Raw genomic sequence first — 20,306 nt, 5'->3', positions numbered from 1 at the left:
TTCAATCACAGGGCCCAGGAAAACATTGCTGTTTGTTTTTCCCCCATAAAGCATTATAAACATCTTTTCTCTTGTGTTTGTTTACCTTTCTCTCACTACCCCATCATGCACGGACTATGCAACTCTCAGTAAAACCTTGTTTATCATCATATCTCTCTTCCCCCTCCTCTTCATCCCTCCCTCCCTCCCCGTCTCTGTCTTTAAATCCTGCCGCTCTTTACTAGTGGAGACAGAGCGCCTGTGGTTGGCCCGTGTACTCGGGGGTGTGTAAGTATTACGTAAGCATCAGAGGATGAAAACCTGCATCTATTGAGAGAGAGTGAGAGACAGGTCAAAAGTGAGAGTGAGAGAGACAGAGACAGATTAACAGGATCAGGCCTCACAGTCTCACAGGCAGTGTGACAGAAGAGCAGCTGTGACTGTGTACATGATTGTGTATACGCCTGAGTGCATGTCACAACACTGCCAATACTCCCCCGTTCTCTGGATCTGCTCATTGTGCCACAGGACTGCGGCAGAACTTTCTGGCCCAACCGATTGTTTACATCTGACACCTACTCTGATTTTGGGCTGAATCTGGACCTGGCTGGACAAGTGAGTACAGCTGTGTCTGTTGAGTATTGAGTGTTTTGAGGGAAAATGAATTAGATACTTTTCAGGTCATGTTACAGAGAAAACCCTCCTGTTGCAAACTTTGTTTTGAACTGTGTGTGTGTTATTCAGAGAGCAACTGCTATCATATGTCACTATTATTGTATAAGTGATTGTGCATGTGTTCAGAACATTTCCTGAACATAAGTGTATTCTTTGTCAGATTAATATGTGCTTGTTGTCAGTGAATATTCTTTCATGAGGATTTGGTCATATATACTGCAGGACCAATGAAATTTTTTAGGGTTGCATAATATATCAGTACAATATCAATTATTGGCTGATGCTGGTTGATAATGGATGTTGGTCAGTACTGGATATTTAACCATGCATGTTCATTTTTCCTCTGTTTTATATTTAGATTGCCTTTATCGTCATAAAACACTTATTTAGTTAAAAACACTGTTTAAATCAAATCTCTAAATGAAAATCCATTTTATTCCATACATTATACAGAAACACTGTGATGCCTAGATTCCCTTGTATCTTATAAAATGACTGACTTTAGTTTTTAGTATTTTATATTTAATTTAGCCTATTTATGCAAAATTGGGTAATTATGTAATAATTGGGTGTTATGTGTAATAACTATAAATTATGTATAATTACATGCAACTAACCCTAAACCAAACCAAACCCTAACCCTATGGTAAGTACATGTAGTTACTTAAAGGGTTAGTTCACCCAAAAATGAAAATTCTGTCATTTATTACTCACCCTCATGCCGTTCCACATCCGTAAGACCTTCGTTCATCTTCGGAACACAAATTAAGGTATTTTAGTTGAAATCCGATGGCTCAGTGAGGCCTGCATAGGGAGCAATGACACTTCCTCTCTCAATAAAGGTACTAAAAACATATTTAAATCAGTTCATGTGAGTACAGTGGTTCAATATTAATATTATAAAGCGACGAGAATATTTTTGGTGCGCCAAAAAAAAACAAAATAACGTAACTTTTAATAACTTATTTAGTGATGGCCGATTTTAAAACACTGCTTCAGGAAGCATCGGAGCACAAATGAATCAGTGTGTCGAATCTGCTGTTCGGAGCGCCAAAGTCACGTGATTTCAGCCGTTGGCAGTTTTTGACACGCAATCTGAATCATGATTCGATACGCCGATTCATTTATGCTCTGATGCTTCCTGAAGCAGTGTTTTGAAATTGGCCATCACTTTATTATTTTGTTTTTTTTTGGCGCACCAAAAATATTCTCGTCGCTTTATAATATTAATATTGAACCACTGTACTCACATTCACTCACATGAATATGTTTTTAGTACCTTTATTGAGAGAGGAAATGTCATTGCTCCCTATGCAGGTCTCAAGGAGCCATCGCATTTCAACTAAAATATCTTAATTTGTGTTTCAAAGATGAACGAAGGTCTTACGGGTGTAGAACGGCATGAGGGTGAGTAATAAATGACAGAATTTTAATTTTTGGGTGAACTAACCCTTTTATATTACTTAGTACTTAAATGTATGATTACAGTGTAACAATGACACCTTAAAATAAGGTAACCTTTTATTTTCTGTCCATGTTACAGTGTAATTATACATGTAAGTACTGAGTAATAATAATTAACTATAGTACTTACTATAGGGTTAGGGTTTGGTTTGGTTTGGTTTAGGGTTAGTTGCATGTAATTATACACAAATTATAGTTATTACTCTTGTAACTACATGTAACATATGTAACAATGACACTGTAAAATAAAGTGTTATCAAATAAAGTGTAACCCAAAATTGTATAAAATTAAAATATCAGTCATTTATTTGTTATTGGCCACAACAAAAAATATTGGCTTAATTGAACAAAAAATTTTGTCTGTGTGTGTGTGTATGCATGTGCATTATTGTTTCAGAGAGGAAGACAGTGGAACACAAACTGTGTGTTCACTTGAATATTAACAATGAATTTTTTGCACAAGGACTGCGTGACCTTTGGTCAGCTGTTTGATGTGGAACTGTGCAAACGAGATGAGTTGTTCTTGCAGCTTTAAAGATTTATCAGCAGCATAGTCATTCACATAAAAAGACAAATGTTTGCAAAAACAATAGATAGGAGGCTATCCTGTGTGCTTACAAATGATCATACTCGTTGAACAATCAAAACAAAATGCCACTTGTGATAGTATATCTGACTGCATACCTTCTTGACGAGGAATGGTATTGGAGCAGCTAGGCAGATCAATTGTATTTTGTTATCATTAGCTTATTCATCATTCAACTCCAGAGAGGATAAAATACCCTGTACAGAGTTCAATCTGGTGTTGTTTAATATTTAAATGATTACAAAACACCACAGACAAACAAACAAAATAGAAGACCGCCAACTTTGAACACTCTGCACATAAAGCTCATCAAAGGAGGATGGGATAGTTTGTACTTGACAGGGAGATAACAGTGCTCACGTACTACACATCCAGAAAGAGTCGTTCACAGTGTCTAAAGGCTCTGCATTGTGTGTTTGATAAATCAAGTTGCATCAAAAAAAAAAAAAAAAACAGAAATTAAGAAAATTAATATTTTCATTAAAAATGTCCAAATAACACACTACACACTATGCATTTATACACTATGCACTTATGTATGCACTAATGCACTATGTACTCAGCCATGTTGTGTATGAATTTTAAAAGGTTATTTTGTCATTCATCATAAGAGTCTTATAGCCCCTCCCCCTCCATTATTAAAGCTGCTACCGCCGAGTGCATGAAGTATCCAACATTACACACTTTGTTTTTTCGGTTTATTAAGTGCATCATCTTGGTATTTAAAGTCTACTTTTTCTATTTGGAAGTTTCAGTGTGAACAGACCGCTCACACTTTTTATACCTTTATATACATGTAATAAGTACATGAATTGGGACACACCTCTAATGTTGTGTACATTTTTTATATATATATATATATATATATATATAGTGTGCATATTATTATTTATATATGTGTATTTTCAGTTTCCGTTTTTTGAGGTTGACATTAGCTCAAATTGTAAGTTCATAAAGTTGGGCATTTGTATTTGTGTTGCTTGAGCTGATCTCATCTGCCCTAATGGCAGAACATATGCACTACTCAGAATGTAAAAACACAGAGCATCTATCTACCAGAGCTCTAATGGACAAACAGAGGAGGAAGTGTTACTCAGGTGGAAGAAGAAGTGAACGAATAGACTGAAAAGAGAGCCGTAGAGAGCAACAAAAGGGCCCAAAAAAGCTCTGCTGATGTATGGTTCTATTTAGATTGTGTACGGAGGTGGCTGAGCATGTTGATTTTACCCAGCTTGGCCTTTTAGGGCAGCGTTCAGAGTAATTTAACGCTAACTGAGCAATTTTAGAAGGCACCAATAGGCCGATCATTGTAATTTCCCCCTGTGAAGCCATCGGCGGTTCATAGGTGTGCCACAGGCATCTGAATTATGGTTTAGTATGAAATATATATATTAGTCATGTGAAAAAGTTAGGACACCGTTTTTTCCATATCAGGACATAATAAAAAATCATCTGGTCCTTTCCAGGTCTTAAAATTTGGAAAATAAAACCTCAGATGAACAACAACACATGACATATTACAATGTGCCATTATTTATTTAACAAAAACTAGGCCAAAATGGAAAAGCCATTTGTGACAAACTAAGATCACCCTTACTGTTAACATAGGAATTAAGAGGGTAAGTAGCAGTCAGGCTCTGCTAATCAAATACCTTTGATTAATTGATCATCAGCAAGTGTGATCACCTCTATAAGAGCAGAAGTTTTGGCAGTTTGCTGGTCTGGAGTCTTCAGGTGTTTGTTAACTGGTTAACACAATGCCAAGGAGGAAAGACATCAGAAATGATCTTAGAGAAGCAATTATTGCTGCCATCAATCTGAGAAGGGTTATACGGCCAAACAATTTGAAGTCCTTCATTCTACAGTGAAGAAGATTATTCACAAGTGGAAGACATTCAAGACAGTTGCCAATCTTCCCAGGAGCGAAAGTCCCAGCAAATTCACTCCAAGATCAGACCGTGTAATGCTCAGAGGAATTGCAGACAACCCAAGAACTACACCTCGGACTCTACAGGCCTCAGTTAAAATGTTAAATGATAAAGTTCATGACAGTACAACTAGAAAAGATATGGTATGGTATGTTTGGAAGGGTTTCCAGGAGAAAGCCTCTTTTCTCTAAAAAGAACACAGCTGCACAGCTTAGGTTTGCAAAGTTGTATCTGAACAAACCACAAGACATATATATATATATATATAAACAACGCTGACAAGACAAGTGTTTTATAGATAGATAGATATTCTGAACAAACCACAAGATACACACACACACACACACACACACACACACACACACACACACACATATATATATATATATATATATATATATATATATATATATATATATATATATATATATATATATACACACAATGTTGACAAGACAGAGTTATCTATTGTTACATATCTGTCTCGTCTAGGTTGTCTTTCACTGTCACGTGATCCTTGTGTTCTGTTCCCGCCACTCATCACTCACCATGGACACTGATTACACCCTCAGCTGTTTGTTATTAGTCTGTGTATTTAAGTTCCTCCCTGTCTTCAGTCCAGCGTTCGGTATTGTTCTATGTTACCAGTGTTTCTATGTATCCTGACTCCTATATGAGATTAAACTACGTTATTGTTTCTTATCCTGCCTTCCTCGTCTTTGATAGTATACCACTGTAACATCTATAACATCTGTTTAACTTATAACATGAAAGTAAGGTAAATAATATAACTTAGAGAACAAAATTTTCAGTTTTACTCAAATTAGGGTGGTGCAAAAATGAGTACACCCCACTGAAAGTCTCTGGAGCAAAGCTAAATGTTAAACTACAAATGTCTAATTTAACAAGAATTCAACCACAGGTGAGTCTAATTATTCATTACACAGGTGTCCAGCAGACAGTTGACTATGAAAGGGTGTTAAAACCCCTTCCCATTTCATGCTGTCAGCAATGGCACCACATAGAAGAGAAATGCCACAAGACCTGCGAAAGAAAATAATTTCTTTACACCAGAAAGGTGAATACAAGAAGATCAGCAAAGCTTTACTTATCTGTCAGAATACTGTAGAAAACGTGGTACAAAAATTTAAAAAAGATGGAACTGCATCCATCTCACAGAGACGTCCAGGTCGTCCACGCAAGTTAACACCTCGACAGGAGTGTCTTCTGATGAGATAGGTTGTGCATGCAAGTTCACTGCAGTTATCTAAAGAAGCAGAATGCCAAACTGGGGTGACTATTTCCCATGACACAGTACGGCGTACACTGCAGAGGAATGGCATGCATGGGTGCCGTCCACGAAAGAAGCCTCTCCTAAAGCCCAGGCACAAAAAAGCCCGCCTAGAGTTTGCCAGGGCCCATGCTGACAAAGATGAAGACTACTGGGACTCTATACTCTGGAGTGATGAGACTAAAATAAATATTTTTGGAACTGACGTCGCAAAGGTGAAGAATACAAAGATAAATGCATGGTGCCTGCAGTGAAACATGGTGGTGGCAGTGTCCTTATGTGGGGCTGCATGAGTGCTGCTGGTGTCGGGAGCTGCATTTCATTGATGGCCTCATGAATTCACAGACGTTCTGCTGTATACTGAAAGAGAAGATGCTACCATTGCTCCGTGCCCTTGGTCGTCGTGCACTTTTCCAACATGACAATGATCCTTAACACACATCTAAGGCCACTATTGGATTTCTGAAGAAGAACAGGGTGAAAGTGATTCAGTGGCTCCTGATCTGAACCCAATCGAACACCTATGGGGAATTCTGAAGAGACGAGTTGAGAATCACTCTCCATCTAGAATCCAGTCTCTAAAAGAGGTCATTCTTGAAGAATGGAAAAAGATAGATGTTGCAAAATGTTCATTCCATGCCTAGAAGACTTGGTGCTGTCATTAAAAATCATGGAGGCCATACAAAGTACTAGATGTAGTAGTTTTTGTTGTGGGGTGTACTCATTTTTGCATCACCCTAATTTGAGTAAAACTGAAAAATGTGTAATCTAAGTTATACTGTATTATTAACCTTACTTTCAAGTTAAATAGATGTTATATAAAATTTAGTCTTGTCAACATTTTGGAACTAAACTAAATTTCAACATTTCACACGAAACCATAATTTAGATGCCTATGGCACATCTACGAACTGCTATATATATATATATATATATATATATATATATATATATATATATATATGAATTTACAATCGGCGTATATAAATTCACAATCCGAGCTAATGTCAACCTCAAAAGTCAATATAGACATGGTTAAACGAAAACTGACAACACATATCTATAAATAATAATAACACACACACACATATACATTATATATATATATATATGTATGCAAGTATATAAAGAACCATTTTTGGTTCGCAAAAGAACATTTCAGTGAAAGGTTCTTAAAAGAACTATCTTTCTCTTAGTGTGAAGGAAATAATTTTTAAAAATCTAAACCTTTTTCCAATATAAAAACCCTTTGTAACACTTTATTTTATAGTGTCCTTATTACTTGTTACATGTAGTTACAAATTATGCATAATTACATGCAACTAACCTAACCTATTACATGCATCCTAACCCTAACACTTCCGTAAGTATGTGCATGATTAATATTATTCACTACGTAACATGTATAATTACACTGCCACAAGTAGACCTCAAAATAAAGTGTAACCAAAACCTTTTGTGGTATGAAAATGTTCCATGAATATTAAAAGCTCTTTGTTGAAATCATAGATGCCAATAAAGAACCTTTATTTTTAAGAGTATAATACAATTTTACTGCACTTGATGTAACTAATGTATTGGAAAAAAAGAAAAAGAGGTTGTTCATTTGATTTTCCCACACGACCAAAGTTCATGTTGACACAGGAGTCTTGATGAAGGGACACCTAATGGCCCACTAACTCTAGTTCAAAGTTTGTTGTTCGGTTTATGAGCTACAAACCTACTGAATCCTTCAGCCAACTACTGCTGTCTTTGACCTGTGACCTTTAACGTAGAAAAAAAGTCATTTGGAGTTGCTCCCTATTTACTTACAAACATACATCTATGGAGTGCACCTATCAATATATATCTACTGATGCTTTCTAAGGCTTGTATACTTTTAAACCCCCTCCTCCCCACAGCAATGCATTGCAACATAGCTTACATATGTAATTAGTACTTGGAGCCAAACAAAGAAAATGCAAACTTGTAAATATGCAATGCAATGCATTTAAAGGTTGGTGTGCTTGCACTGAATACACAAGTGGGCGAATACAAAAATGGATTTCAATATTACGTCTGCCATCTGAGATGGTGTAGGTGAGACATAGACAGGAATAGAGTAAAACAGCGAGATAAGTGTTAGCATACCTGGGCGTAATTCATAGTTTGCTTCCCACTGGAACACACATACACTCCCTAAATACATTTGCACAGACACAATGGAAAAGTTTTCTTAGACCAATCAGAGACGTATCATCATTCAGCATCTTTAATCTAAATTATTTTGAATATCTAAGTAATATATTGAGGGTGACCGTGACATGAGATCATTTTATATGTCCAATTTTTATTCAAAGCACTATGTTGAAGTCAGATACCCAGTCAAACGCACACACATTGAACACACTGAAACACACAGACACACTCTGAGAGCACATCCAGACTGTGAATACAGGTAATTGCGAAAATAGCAAACTGCAGACTTTGCCAAGGTAAACTGACCCAATTTTGATCATGTGCATTTCCTTGGTTCAATGTAATATAAAGGGGTAAATGTAGAGAAAGACAGTCTTATTACAGAATTACAGTCTTATTTATTAAATTCCAAAGAAAAATGTTATGTTTTCATTTATAAAAATGGAACATAGTGTGATCTGTTTTAGGTAAAGACCTAAGCAGCTTTGAGAGAGAAAACTGTTTAGTTTACAAACACAAGATGGCAGCAGTCCCTCACTATAGCAGATTCAGAACAAGAAAGTATAGGCTATGTATAGAAGGCTATTCCACCTACATAGCCAGTGGAAACGAAAGAGTTTTAAAATACGTAGCGGCTCATAAAGCTTAACTGGACTATTGTTTTAGTGAAGACAGTAAGAGATCAGGAGCCTGTTCTGAAGTGTCATTCTTAGAGATCATTTATTTTTTTCTCCTTCACTGTCTGTAATTTTAATTCATGATGGATAACTAGAACCAGAGCACTTTGTTCATCTTTGTCTTTTCTGATTGTATTTCTCTAGGATGCTCCTGCATTTGGGAGGGTCCAGGGGGAAGATGGGCATTCTGCTCATCAGAAGAGTGGGTTTGTTTTGTCGTTCTGCCCACTTGTCTCCCCAAAGCCTGGAGTATCGACCAATCAAAAAGGTCATGGTGGCAAACAGAGGTAAGACTTGTAATCCTGAGATTAAATATTTTGCAAACAGTGTTGGAAAAAAAAACCAAGTGGAAAGTGAGAGTCTGATCCCTGGATTAGTGCTCTGAAAGTCTAAATATACACAGGCCCAGGAGTGCTGCATTTTAAATTAAGTTTCAGCATATTATAAAAATTATTTACTTGTTATTATTTACTCACTCTCTTGTTATTATTTACTCATGCTTGTTTTATTATTTATTCACCTGCTTGTCATTTCAAACCTGTATATGTATATTAATGCATGGCCTCATAAGATGCAGGGGTAAAAAAAAAAAAAAACTCTATTTTATATATATTTATATATATATATATATATATATATATATATATATATATATATATATATATATATATATATATATATAGATTTATTTTGATTGTTTTTATTTTAAAATTAGTTTATTTTTTATGATTTAATTACTTAATAGCTTTTCATTAAACTCACAAACTCCCTGCCGTTCTATTACGAACCCCATTCTGAAAAACCCTGACGTAATGTGATATTTAATGCACTTCATGTTGTTGATAAAGAATGGAATATATTTTCTTTAACTTTGAATTTTAATATCAAAATGGTACAAGATTATCCTGTTCAAATCAATGTGATAAATGAGTTAGCTCAAAGTTAATCTATAAGTGAGCCATTCTACCAAATTGGTAACATTTGCTTGTTGAAACTCTTCAAAATTAAACTCTATTTTTTATATTTTTTCAACACTGAATCTAATACTACACATATTTAACTATGTGTATTGGTCAAGCTCAGGCAAGGTTTCAAAGCAGAAGATGGATGCATTTTCTCAGTCCTGTTACCAAAACTCATGTGCCATTTAAAAGCATATCAATTAATTCCTTTGTATTCACCTCAAGAAAATGTTTATTTTAAAGAAATGGTTGGTTATTTGTTCAAATAACTGATATCAATAATTGAAAACCACTTTATATTAAGGCAAGGTGTATTTTAATAAAAACCGCAAAACAAATTTTCCATTTAAAATAAGACAGAAGCCTCAAGTATATAATTTTTTTAATAATTTAATTTATTTAACAATTGTATAAATGATGGACCAAACAAAACTGATAAAAACAGTGGTTTAACTTTATTTTTTTTTAGAAAAATAAATATATTTGGTAACAGGAATGAACACTGGGTAACAGGAATGAGTGTCCATACTGTATGTGTGTGCATGTGTGCAAGAAAGAGAGAGTGTAAATGGCTGTGTGTGCATGTGTGTAAGTGAGATTTCTGTGTTGAAGGATGTTTTGTGTGCTAGTAGTACATCACAGTGAAGGAGGTGAAAAGAGAAAGAAGGAGAGAGAAGAAGAGAGAGAGAAGGAAAGACAAAAAGAGGGAAAAAGAAAGGTTTGCGGATGTGTTTCACTCCTTCACTTGCAGCATGCCATGAATGGGTGTTTCTGGCAAGTGCATAGTAGAGGTTCTCTCCATCTTTCACAAAAGATAAGAAAGACAAAGACAAAAAGATTGTCACGTCGTGGTGGACTGGCTCCCTGCAAGTATGGCATTCACACTGTAAAACTAATCCTAAAAGTCTACAATTTAAGTAATTTCAATTGTAAAACTGATGATACAGATGAATAGTATTATATCAACTAATATTCACATTATTAAATCAACAAAACAGAGGACTCTACTCACTCCTGTTACTCTTAACTCACTCCTGTTATTTTTCATATGAGTAACAGGACTGAAAGTAACAGGATTGAGTTTTTAAAGGTGCCCTAGAAACAGTTTTTACAAGATGTAATAGAAGTCTAAGGTGTCCCCTGAATGTGTCTGTGAAGTTTCAGCTCAAAATACCCCATAGATTTTTTTTTTTAATTAATTTTTTTAACTGCCTATTTTGGGGCATCATTAACTATGCACCGATTCAGGCTGCGGCCCCTTTAAATCATGTGCTCCCTGTCCCCCGAGCTCTCTACTATAATACAGTGCATTTACAAAGTTCACACAGCTAATATAACCCTCAAATGGATCTTTACAAGATGTTATTCATGCATGCATGCGTCGGATCATGTGAGTATAGTATTTATTTGGATGTTTACATTTGATTCTGAATGAGTTTGATAGTGCTCCGTGGCTAAAGCTAACATTACACACTGTTGGAGAGATTTATAAAGAATGAAGTTGTGTTTATGAATTATACAGACTGCAAGTGTTTAAAAATGAAAATAGCGACGGCTCTCTTGTCTTCGTGAATACAGTGAGAAACGATGGTAACTTTAACCACATGTAACAGTACATTAGCAACATGCTAATGAAACATTTATAAAGACAATTTACAAATATCACTAAATTGATATATATCACAAATTGATACAGTGATCCATGTAATCATGGATCATGTCAGTTATTATCGCTCCATCTGCCATTTTTCACTATTGTTCTTGCTTGCTTACCTAGTCTGATGATTCAGCTGTGCACAGATCCAGACGTTAATACTGGCTGCCCTTGTGTAATGCCTTGAACATGGGCTGGCATATGCAAATATTGGGGGCGTACATATTAATGATCCCGACTGTTACGTAACAGTCGGTGTTATGTTGAGATTCGCCTGTTTTTCGGAGGTCTTTTAAACAAATGAGATTTACACAAGAAGGAAACAATGGAGTTTGAGACTCACTGTATGTCATTTCCATGTACTGAACTCTTGTTATTCAACTATGCCAAGGTAAATTCAATTTTTGATTCTAGGGCACCTTTAAGCAAACTATCTAAAACTATCAAATACATGACATATGGCCATGTTGAGTACATGCTAATAGCACGAGGACACTAAGCAAATACTAGTGACTTACCTAAAGTTAATATTTTTAAAATAAACAAATAACATCTAAGAAATAATTTAGGTCACAGGACAGTACGTTGAGATTGACCTTCTCAATCATAGTTACAATTTCATCAAATATACAGAAATTAAAAATGAGAGGACTTACTTTTGGTCTTCTCATGGCCTGCAGAAGATCCAGATGATGCAACTTCCTGTTGAAAATGTGCCTTGTGGCATGCTCCAAGTTTTTTAGAAGGGGCAATGTGTGAGGGTAACAGGACTGGGTGAAAACCTGGGGACACGACTAAAATGTGTATTTTATATAATATATTATGAATTTATCATGACATTTCTTTTTGTTTAGCATAGATGGTATATGGAGTAACACAACAATGCAAAAAAAAAAGAGATTTCTGATAGCTTTTAATGATTATTCATGATAAAGATTATATTACCTTAAATGTGTAATGTATTACGTTACTAACTACAATTTTTGTCATGTAATTTTCTATTTTCCTATTTATTTGTTGTCGTTTTTTGTTTGTTTTTATTAACGCGAATGACAGGCGGCAGTAGGTAGGCGTCAGCAACGCAATGCATTCTGGGACTTTAGGTCACAGACAGTACAGTAGAGACTGGGAAATAGTGGAGGTAGATGATAAAATTTATATTATACAGTTAAAAACATATTAGAATGGTGAATGCTGGCTGTGTTATTAACTATCTGAATATAGACCTTATGTAGCCCCGCCCCTTTTCAGCGTTGCGCTCGTTGTCTTTTGACTTCCGGTTTCTATTTCCACAGCGATCTTACATTTATGAATGAACTGCTCATTTTAAAATCCTCCGGGTCTACTGACATTTGTTAAGACATCTGCTTTAAATATAACAATGCTCATGATAACTTTCATTAACTCTACAACAAGTAAATCCACTTAACCAACTAATTATTCTTTGACAAAGATGCCATAGAAATGTACAGAGCTACCGCAAAGCGGAAGTTCAAAGACAATTTTATAAAGATGGCGGCGCGCTTGTTTCTCTGGTAAATAAGGTCTATACTGACCAGCGTGGAAAACGGATGTGAAATGAAGCGCCATTTTGTCCCGTTTTCGGGACATTCTAAAACACTTAACTTAAAGTTACCATAGTTTCTTACTGTATTCACGGAGACAAGAGCCGTCACTATTTTCATTTTTAAACACTTGCAGTCTGTATAATGCATAAACACAACTTCATTCTTTATAAATCTCTCCAACAGTGTAGCATTAACCGTTAGCCACGGAGCACAGCCTCAAATTCACTCAGAATCAAATGTAAACAATATAACAGTATACAATACTCACATGATCCGCCGCATGCATGCCGCATGCATGACAAACACTTTATAAAGATCCATTTGAGGGTTATATTAGCTGTGTAAACTTTGTTTATGCACTGTTTAAGGCAAGCGCAAGCTCCATGGGCGGAGAGCACGAGATTTAAAGAGGCAGCAGCATAAATCGGCTCATATTTAATGATGCCCCAAAATAGGCAGTTAAAAAAATTTATTAAAAAAAAATCTATGGGGTATTTTGAGCTGAAACTTCACAGACACATTCAGGAGACACCTTAGACTTATATTACATCTTGTAAAAAAACGTTCGAGGGCACCTTTAATGTAAGTAAACATCATACTAATAAACCATACTATGTACAGAAAAGCTGTTGAGCCCAGAATTTGAACGCAACGCATTTAATTTCACGTTATATATTTTCCTCCCATAGAAACTATGTACAGCAAAGAGCCCAGAATATGAACATAAAGTGTCTTATTACAAGTTTTTATCCATATAAAACCGTTACAAAGAAAACGCTTAACGTTGCTTAATGTAGCCTAAATTATATAAAAAAATCAAATTTTGCACACACCAATTTTTCTGTATAGTATGCTTTATTAGTGTTTACTAAATTTGGTCTTTAATGTCACTGTCCATTAAGCATTTTTATGGGAGGAAAATGCTTATGTGCATTCATATTCTGGGAACATCTGCTTTTCTGCAAATAGTATGCTTTATTAGTTTGGTGTTTACTAAGTTTTGTTTGTTATTAACACTGTCTTAGTAAATTAAGCCACATTAAAGGGTTAGTTCACCCAAAAATAAACATTCTGTCATTTATTACTCACCCTCATGCCGTTCCACACCTGTAAGACCTTTGTTAATCTTCGGAACGCAAATTAAGATATTTTAGTTGAAATCCGATGACTATGTGAGGCCTCCATAGGGAGCAATGACATTTCCTCTCTCAAGATCCATGAATGTACTAAAAACATATTTAAATCAGTTCATGTGAGTACAGTGGTTCAATATTAATATTATAAAGCGACGAGAATATTTTTGGTGTGCCAAAAAACATAAAATAAAATATATCTGTATTTAATTAAAAATATATATATATTTAAGATCCTGCCCAATATTGTCCTAGAAACAATGTTCATATTGAAGGCTATAAAAACAAACATGAATGTAACTGTGTAGTAGGCTATATGCTATAAATTATGTGCAAAAAAAGGGGTCAAATCACATTAGGCCTAGGCTACATTCTAAAATTGTACCTTTACAATCTAAAAACAAAATGTTTTTTGAAGCAGAAATTAAATACACTAAACTAAAAATGAAAATAAATAGAAACAAAAGAACAGACTAATAATTATTATTATTTTGATTACCCTACAATAGTCACTTTACACAGTTACTGCTATCGTACAAATACACTTAGTTGTAGGTTCGAAATTCTACATATGACATTTTCGCCAACAAAAACAAATTTTCAACAAATATTTTGAGCAAAATGTATTTTACTCAGATTGAACTCCGTCTGTTCGGCGCGCGGCGGCGCTCGTTCACGGAAGTTTGTGCTTGCTGAAGGCTCGTCCACGCCTGACTGCAAAATGGAAATATTTTCTCGACTTTCTAACTTTTACAGATGGAGAATATGTCTGTGAAATGTAAATTATACACTGAGGAAATTATTAAATGTCACTTCAGCTTAAAAAAAAAATATTAATAAAGGTATGTTTGTTTCCACCAATCGCTGCACAAGTTAAGGTTACGTATGATGACGAAAGCACGTTAGTGCGAGCCCTCTCGGAACCGCTCGGAACCCATAGAGATTGCGCAGTGCCTGCAGTTCGAAAAAAAAGTTATTTGAATGGAAGTCTACGGGAGCAGTCGGGGCAAGTCTCCGCCAGACTGAAATGCCCAAAAAGAGACGGTACTCCACATAGCGTGACTCGACACTGATTGGACTATATCCAGAGGCAGAACAAACAGCCTAGCAGTGACAGCTAGCGTAACTCTGTGGTTGATTTTTTTTTACAGTCTATGGGTTGAATCCATGGTTGAATCGAATGTGATTGAAAAATCCGTCCCTCCCTTTCTCACTTTGGTGGTGCGTCGCCCTATTGCCCTAATGAAGAAACCGCCCCTGCCTTAAGTAACGATTCGATTGATATCACGATATTGAACTCGCGATGCGATATTATTATATTATTTAGTCTTGCCATACTTCAAGACACAGGACAATATTGATACCAGAATAAAAACATTTCAGGATTCTGAAGCTGAAAATACAGAAAAATACGAATATGGTTTTATCTCTGTCATTGACTAGATATATTTAAAATAATGTAGGCCACTTTTTGGTAACACAAGACATTAGGCATTATCAGGGCTCACAAATAATCACCCATTGCATTATTATACATTATATTCAACATTTTATATAGTAGTTCATAGTGCTGGGTAAACAATATCGATTTCTCGATTTGAATCGATTCTCATTTTTACGAACGGATATCGATTCTTCAATCTCAAGAATCGATTAGTCTAGTCTGTTTTCAGTTGATGAATGAACAGAATATGTAGCGCCTCCCATCCAATAAATCGCAATAATCTTTGTGCTTTGTTACTTTTGATATGAAGCAAAGTCTCAGAATTCAAATGACATCCATCTTATTATGAGATTCAAAAAATAAATACCGTTTTGGCGCTCTTTAATGTGACGTGACAGATCGCTTTAGCGCCTCAGTTAAAGAGAAGCGGCAGCACGAGCGCATGTGAACATCCTCTCCTCCGCTTTAATACCAGTTACAGCGCGAAATAAACATGACTAAACATCTGAAGGTATGTTAAAATATACAGTACAACTTACCGAAATCCGTATCATGTCTCGTGTAATAGCTCAATCAGTGTTTCAACCTCGGAAAGACGTCAATAAAACAGCTTGTACACAATGTCACGTAACGTCACATTTACCTCAGGAAAACATATTCAGTGACCATAAACTCGTTAGTCAGCTAGAAAAGTGTACTCTAGAAAGCAACATTCTGATAAATATAGCTATGCACCGATACATATTCATTATAATGTTCTTCAATATTTAATGCATGTTTGAATAAATCAGTTATGAGATCGACGATTTTAAAAAAAAAGAAAAAAAGAAAGAAAAAAAAAAGAAAACGAATTGGAGTAGAAATGTGATTATGTAATTCTAAACTTTATTTATAATAATAAACATAACTGAGTGTAATTTAAGTGTTTGTAAATAAATTAATTTAACCTTCAATATTATTATAGTAGGCCTAGTACCAACTGACTCCCATGTGTAGTTTACAGCATTAGTTGAGAGATGTTTTTCCTCTAGAACATTAGCCATGTACTGTAACTGATGTACTACATCCAAAATAATCAATATCGAATCGAATCGCAAGCATGTGAATAGGAATCGAATCAAATCGTGAAAATTATGTCAATACCCAGCCCTAGTTGTTCAATGTAGAACTGACACTAAAACTCTGTAAACTTGAATTTTTTCCTCACACAGTAATTTTCATTTTGGGTGAACTACATATACACAATACATATTGTCACTATCCACTATACATATTGTGTCTTTTTTGTATTGCGATATATTGTTACACCTCTAATCACTATTATCCACTAACCACAGTTTACATTTCACAAATTGAATCACATTTAAAAATAAAACAAAGCAAAAAAAAAAAAAAATCCCTTGTTTTACAATTGTTTCTCTTTCTCCCTTCAGGTGAAATAGCTATCCGTGTGTTTCGGGCATGCACAGAGCTCGGTATCCGGACGGTAGCTGTATATTCAGAGCAGGACACGGGCCAGATGCATAGGCAGAAGGCAGATGAGGCTTACCTCATCGGCAGAGGCCTGTCCCCCGTTGCAGCCTATCTCCATATCCCTGACATAATCAAAGTGGCTAAGGTTAGACAGTTAAATATCTATCTGTCAGACTGTGATTCACCTCCTCTGTCACTCTCTGAATGATGGCCTGTCTGCATTGTGCAATAAACGCATCTCTTCCAGTGCTTAGTATTCACATCAGCACTTCACTATATGGTGCTCAAATAGATCTATTCCTGTTTTTTGGAGCGTTGTCAGAGATGCCAGCCAGATTCAGATCCTTTGGCGAACTCTCTCATTATGCCACAGGCAGCTCATCTCTCAAACCAGCAGCTTAGCCACCACAACAATACACTAATAATGCATAAACACAAAGCAATACACACACACAACACCACACCATATTAAAAGCGAACAAGCAGCCAACATCATCGTCTCTAACCTCAGCAGACGGCCTCAGAATAATTAGTCTTTCTCCAATGCAATTACCATGTTGCACACAGTCAGCCAACAGAGAGAGAGGGGCCTTTCAAATTCTCTCTGATTGGGATTTTAATGAAATTAGTATTTTCCAGAATCAGAATAATTAGGCCTGACTTCTGTGCCACATACACGTCCCTGGCTAATGTTTTTTAATTCTGCTCTCATTTCTCTCTCTGTCTTTCTATTTCTCATCCTATGTGTATTTCTCTGCCTGTGCTTCTCTCCCTCTCAGGAAAATAATGTGGATGCGATCCACCCTGGTTATGGCTTTTTATCAGAGCGCGCAGACTTTGCCCAAGCCTGTGCTGAAGCCGGGGTGAGATTCATTGGACCTTCCCCAGAGGTTGTGCGCAAGATGGGGGATAAAGTGGAAGCCCGTGCCCTGGCCATTCAAGCAGGTACCTGATAAACTCTACCCCTGAGATCTCTTTCCACATGTAGACAGCATAGATATGAATACGTAGATAATGCATTCGCTGCTCCAGACACATCAGTGCGTCCACCATCTTGGAACAGTCAACATGACGCTGTTCCTCACTCATAGTAACAAATCGACACGTTTTCATCAAAAATGCCACAGCATTATGCAGCCTATTATTGTAATAACCCTCAGGCTCTAATTTCCAGATGAAATTTGATAACCTTTCACTGGTAACAGTGTGAAAGGTTATGAATTTGCAGGCCAGAGTTCACTTTGGAATGCTACGAAATTTGCACGAGCTTGCTTTTTTTGTCTCCCTTATGTTTCCATGTGTATGAATGGAAGTTAATGGAATGAAAAGTGTGTATAATATGATATGCTAACGTAATATCATGCCTGTTGCTGTGTCATCGCCTCTACTGGTGGATCAATGTAACTGGCATAAAGAGTCATTGAATAATCCCCGCTACCAATCCATCCACAGAGCCGCAGAGCCATGACAGCAGTTTCCGACCAGCAGTACAAAGTACAGCTTATTGATTCAGGGACTTATTGATTCAGGGATTCAGGATTCTTCTGACGCCTATCCTTTTTTATGTCCCATCTATTTACATTCACTTCAGACACAACCAGCTATGCTTACATGAATGCCTGTCAAGGCTGTCAGTCACATGATAAAAGCTTGTTTCTAGTAGTAAAAAGAACACCCCAATGAACATGACATTATTTTACATGTCCTTATTCTTGAACAATCAATAAAACCTATAGAGAATGCAATCAATTATTCAATGGAGAACAGACTGCCTTGATATTTAATTCAAATGCCTACAAAATTCAAGATATGATTGCAAAATAGTACTTGTATGAAATCTTGTTTTTATATTATAGCCTGTAAAATATGATATAATAAGCCATATCACTAGAGCAAGAGAGCTGTTTTCAAGAATATGGTCTGGTCTTGGTCTCAACTCCTTAAAGTCTCTGTCTTTTCTCGCTCTCAACACACACTGGTCTTGGTCTTGACTTGGTCTCGGATTAGGTGGTTTTTGCTACAACACTAGTAGCTGGTGTGCTTTACATGCTTAACCATATTTTGGGGACATATCTGTACCTATAAGTGAGCAACATCTGACAAAACCTCCTTTTGTGGATAATCAGTCAAAATGTTTTAACTTTATTAAAGTTTTATAACTAGCTGTATATATAAAAACAATATAAGTCTACGCAATGCCCCATTTAAATAGCTAAGTAAATGTGTGTGTGTTTATGTGTGTGTGTATGAAGGTGTTCCAGTTGTTCCTGGAACAGATGCTCCCATCTCATCTCTTCAAGAGGCTCAGGAGTTTGCCAAAACTTATGACTTTCCCATCATCTTTAAAGCTGCATATGGAGGAGGAGGCCGTGGGATGAGGGTGGTCAGAGATTATGAGGTGCGTGTAGCTTTTGGCCCATGAAGGCGTAAAAAAATAAATGACTAGGGAATCAGAAAACCATCATATGTCACTGTGATGATAACAGGCCAGCCATCTGAATATACAGAGTGCCACAATGCCACAGCATTTACACTTATTACTTATTGCTATCTCTACAAATTAAACTGGAATAGGGGAAAGTAATTTAAAATTTAACAAATTGCACACATCACTTTTTCACTCTAGGGCTCAAGAACATTCATGCTAGATTTACAAAATCACTTTTTCCCTTTTAAAAAACACAACCTGACATCATGACCAGTGCCCTGCTCCTCTTAGTCAGATAATTGTGATATGTTTCAAGGCTAGCCTGCTAAACCATGTCAATCACGTCTGTTAATAGGCCTCATTTTCTGCTTGTGTATATAGCATTTTTGTTTTGTTTTATATCAGTGGCTACTATCTATTTTACGACTGCATTCAATTGTGTTGCTCTACGATAAATGCTTAATGTCCTCTACTTGACATGTGGACATGCACATGTGACAATTACTACTCCAGGGTAATACTATATCACACTGACACTGATAGCTCTACATAGTCCATTTGCTGTATTTATTGCCTATATTTATTGTCACTTGTAAAAAAGTGTTTAGTGTTTATTGCCTCTTTCTACAAGGCTCTGTGAGACAAGTTGACAAGCTTTGTCGTGTAAACATTTTGCAACATGGTTTCTGAAGACACATCAGTTCATGTCTTCAACTACTTAACAGAAAAGAAATGAAAGTTAATCAAGCTCAACCTTTCCATGAATACAATCGAGTGCTCACCAAATGACATTAGGCCTTATTAACAATAGCAATCATTACCATTTTGTTCTCCACTATTCAGAATTTCCTTTCAGTTTATCAGAC

At 36.0% G+C, this 20,306-nt stretch overlaps 1 protein-coding gene across 3 annotated transcripts in view; it reads left to right on the top strand.

The window, feature by feature from the left end:
• The first annotated feature begins 262 nt into the window (after positions 1-262).
• pcxb (pyruvate carboxylase b) overlaps positions 263-20,306 on the top strand; it is a 256,057-nt gene continuing 236,013 nt past the window's right edge. Inside the window, exons 1-5 of one of the 3 annotated variants that reach the window (XM_048185986.1) lie at positions 263-594; positions 8,923-9,065; positions 16,973-17,157; positions 17,792-17,957; positions 19,265-19,410. In XM_048185986.1, the coding sequence (XP_048041943.1) occupies positions 8,924-9,065; positions 16,973-17,157; positions 17,792-17,957; positions 19,265-19,410 (639 nt within the window). In that variant the 5' untranslated portion in view covers positions 263-594; position 8,923. Of the gene's footprint in view, positions 595-8,922; positions 9,066-14,862; positions 15,140-15,999; positions 16,051-16,972; positions 17,158-17,791; positions 17,958-19,264; positions 19,411-20,306 lie in introns of those variants that run through there. The other 2 variants (XM_048185985.1, XM_048185987.1) reach the window with 2 other exon arrangements.

Source organism: Megalobrama amblycephala, linkage group LG3 (genome assembly GCF_018812025.1).
Source record: "Megalobrama amblycephala isolate DHTTF-2021 linkage group LG3, ASM1881202v1, whole genome shotgun sequence".
Lineage (NCBI taxonomy): Eukaryota > Metazoa > Chordata > Actinopteri > Cypriniformes > Xenocyprididae > Megalobrama > Megalobrama amblycephala.
Note: the sequence above shows the minus strand (reverse complement) of the source record. Positions and strands in the feature narration are given on the sequence as shown.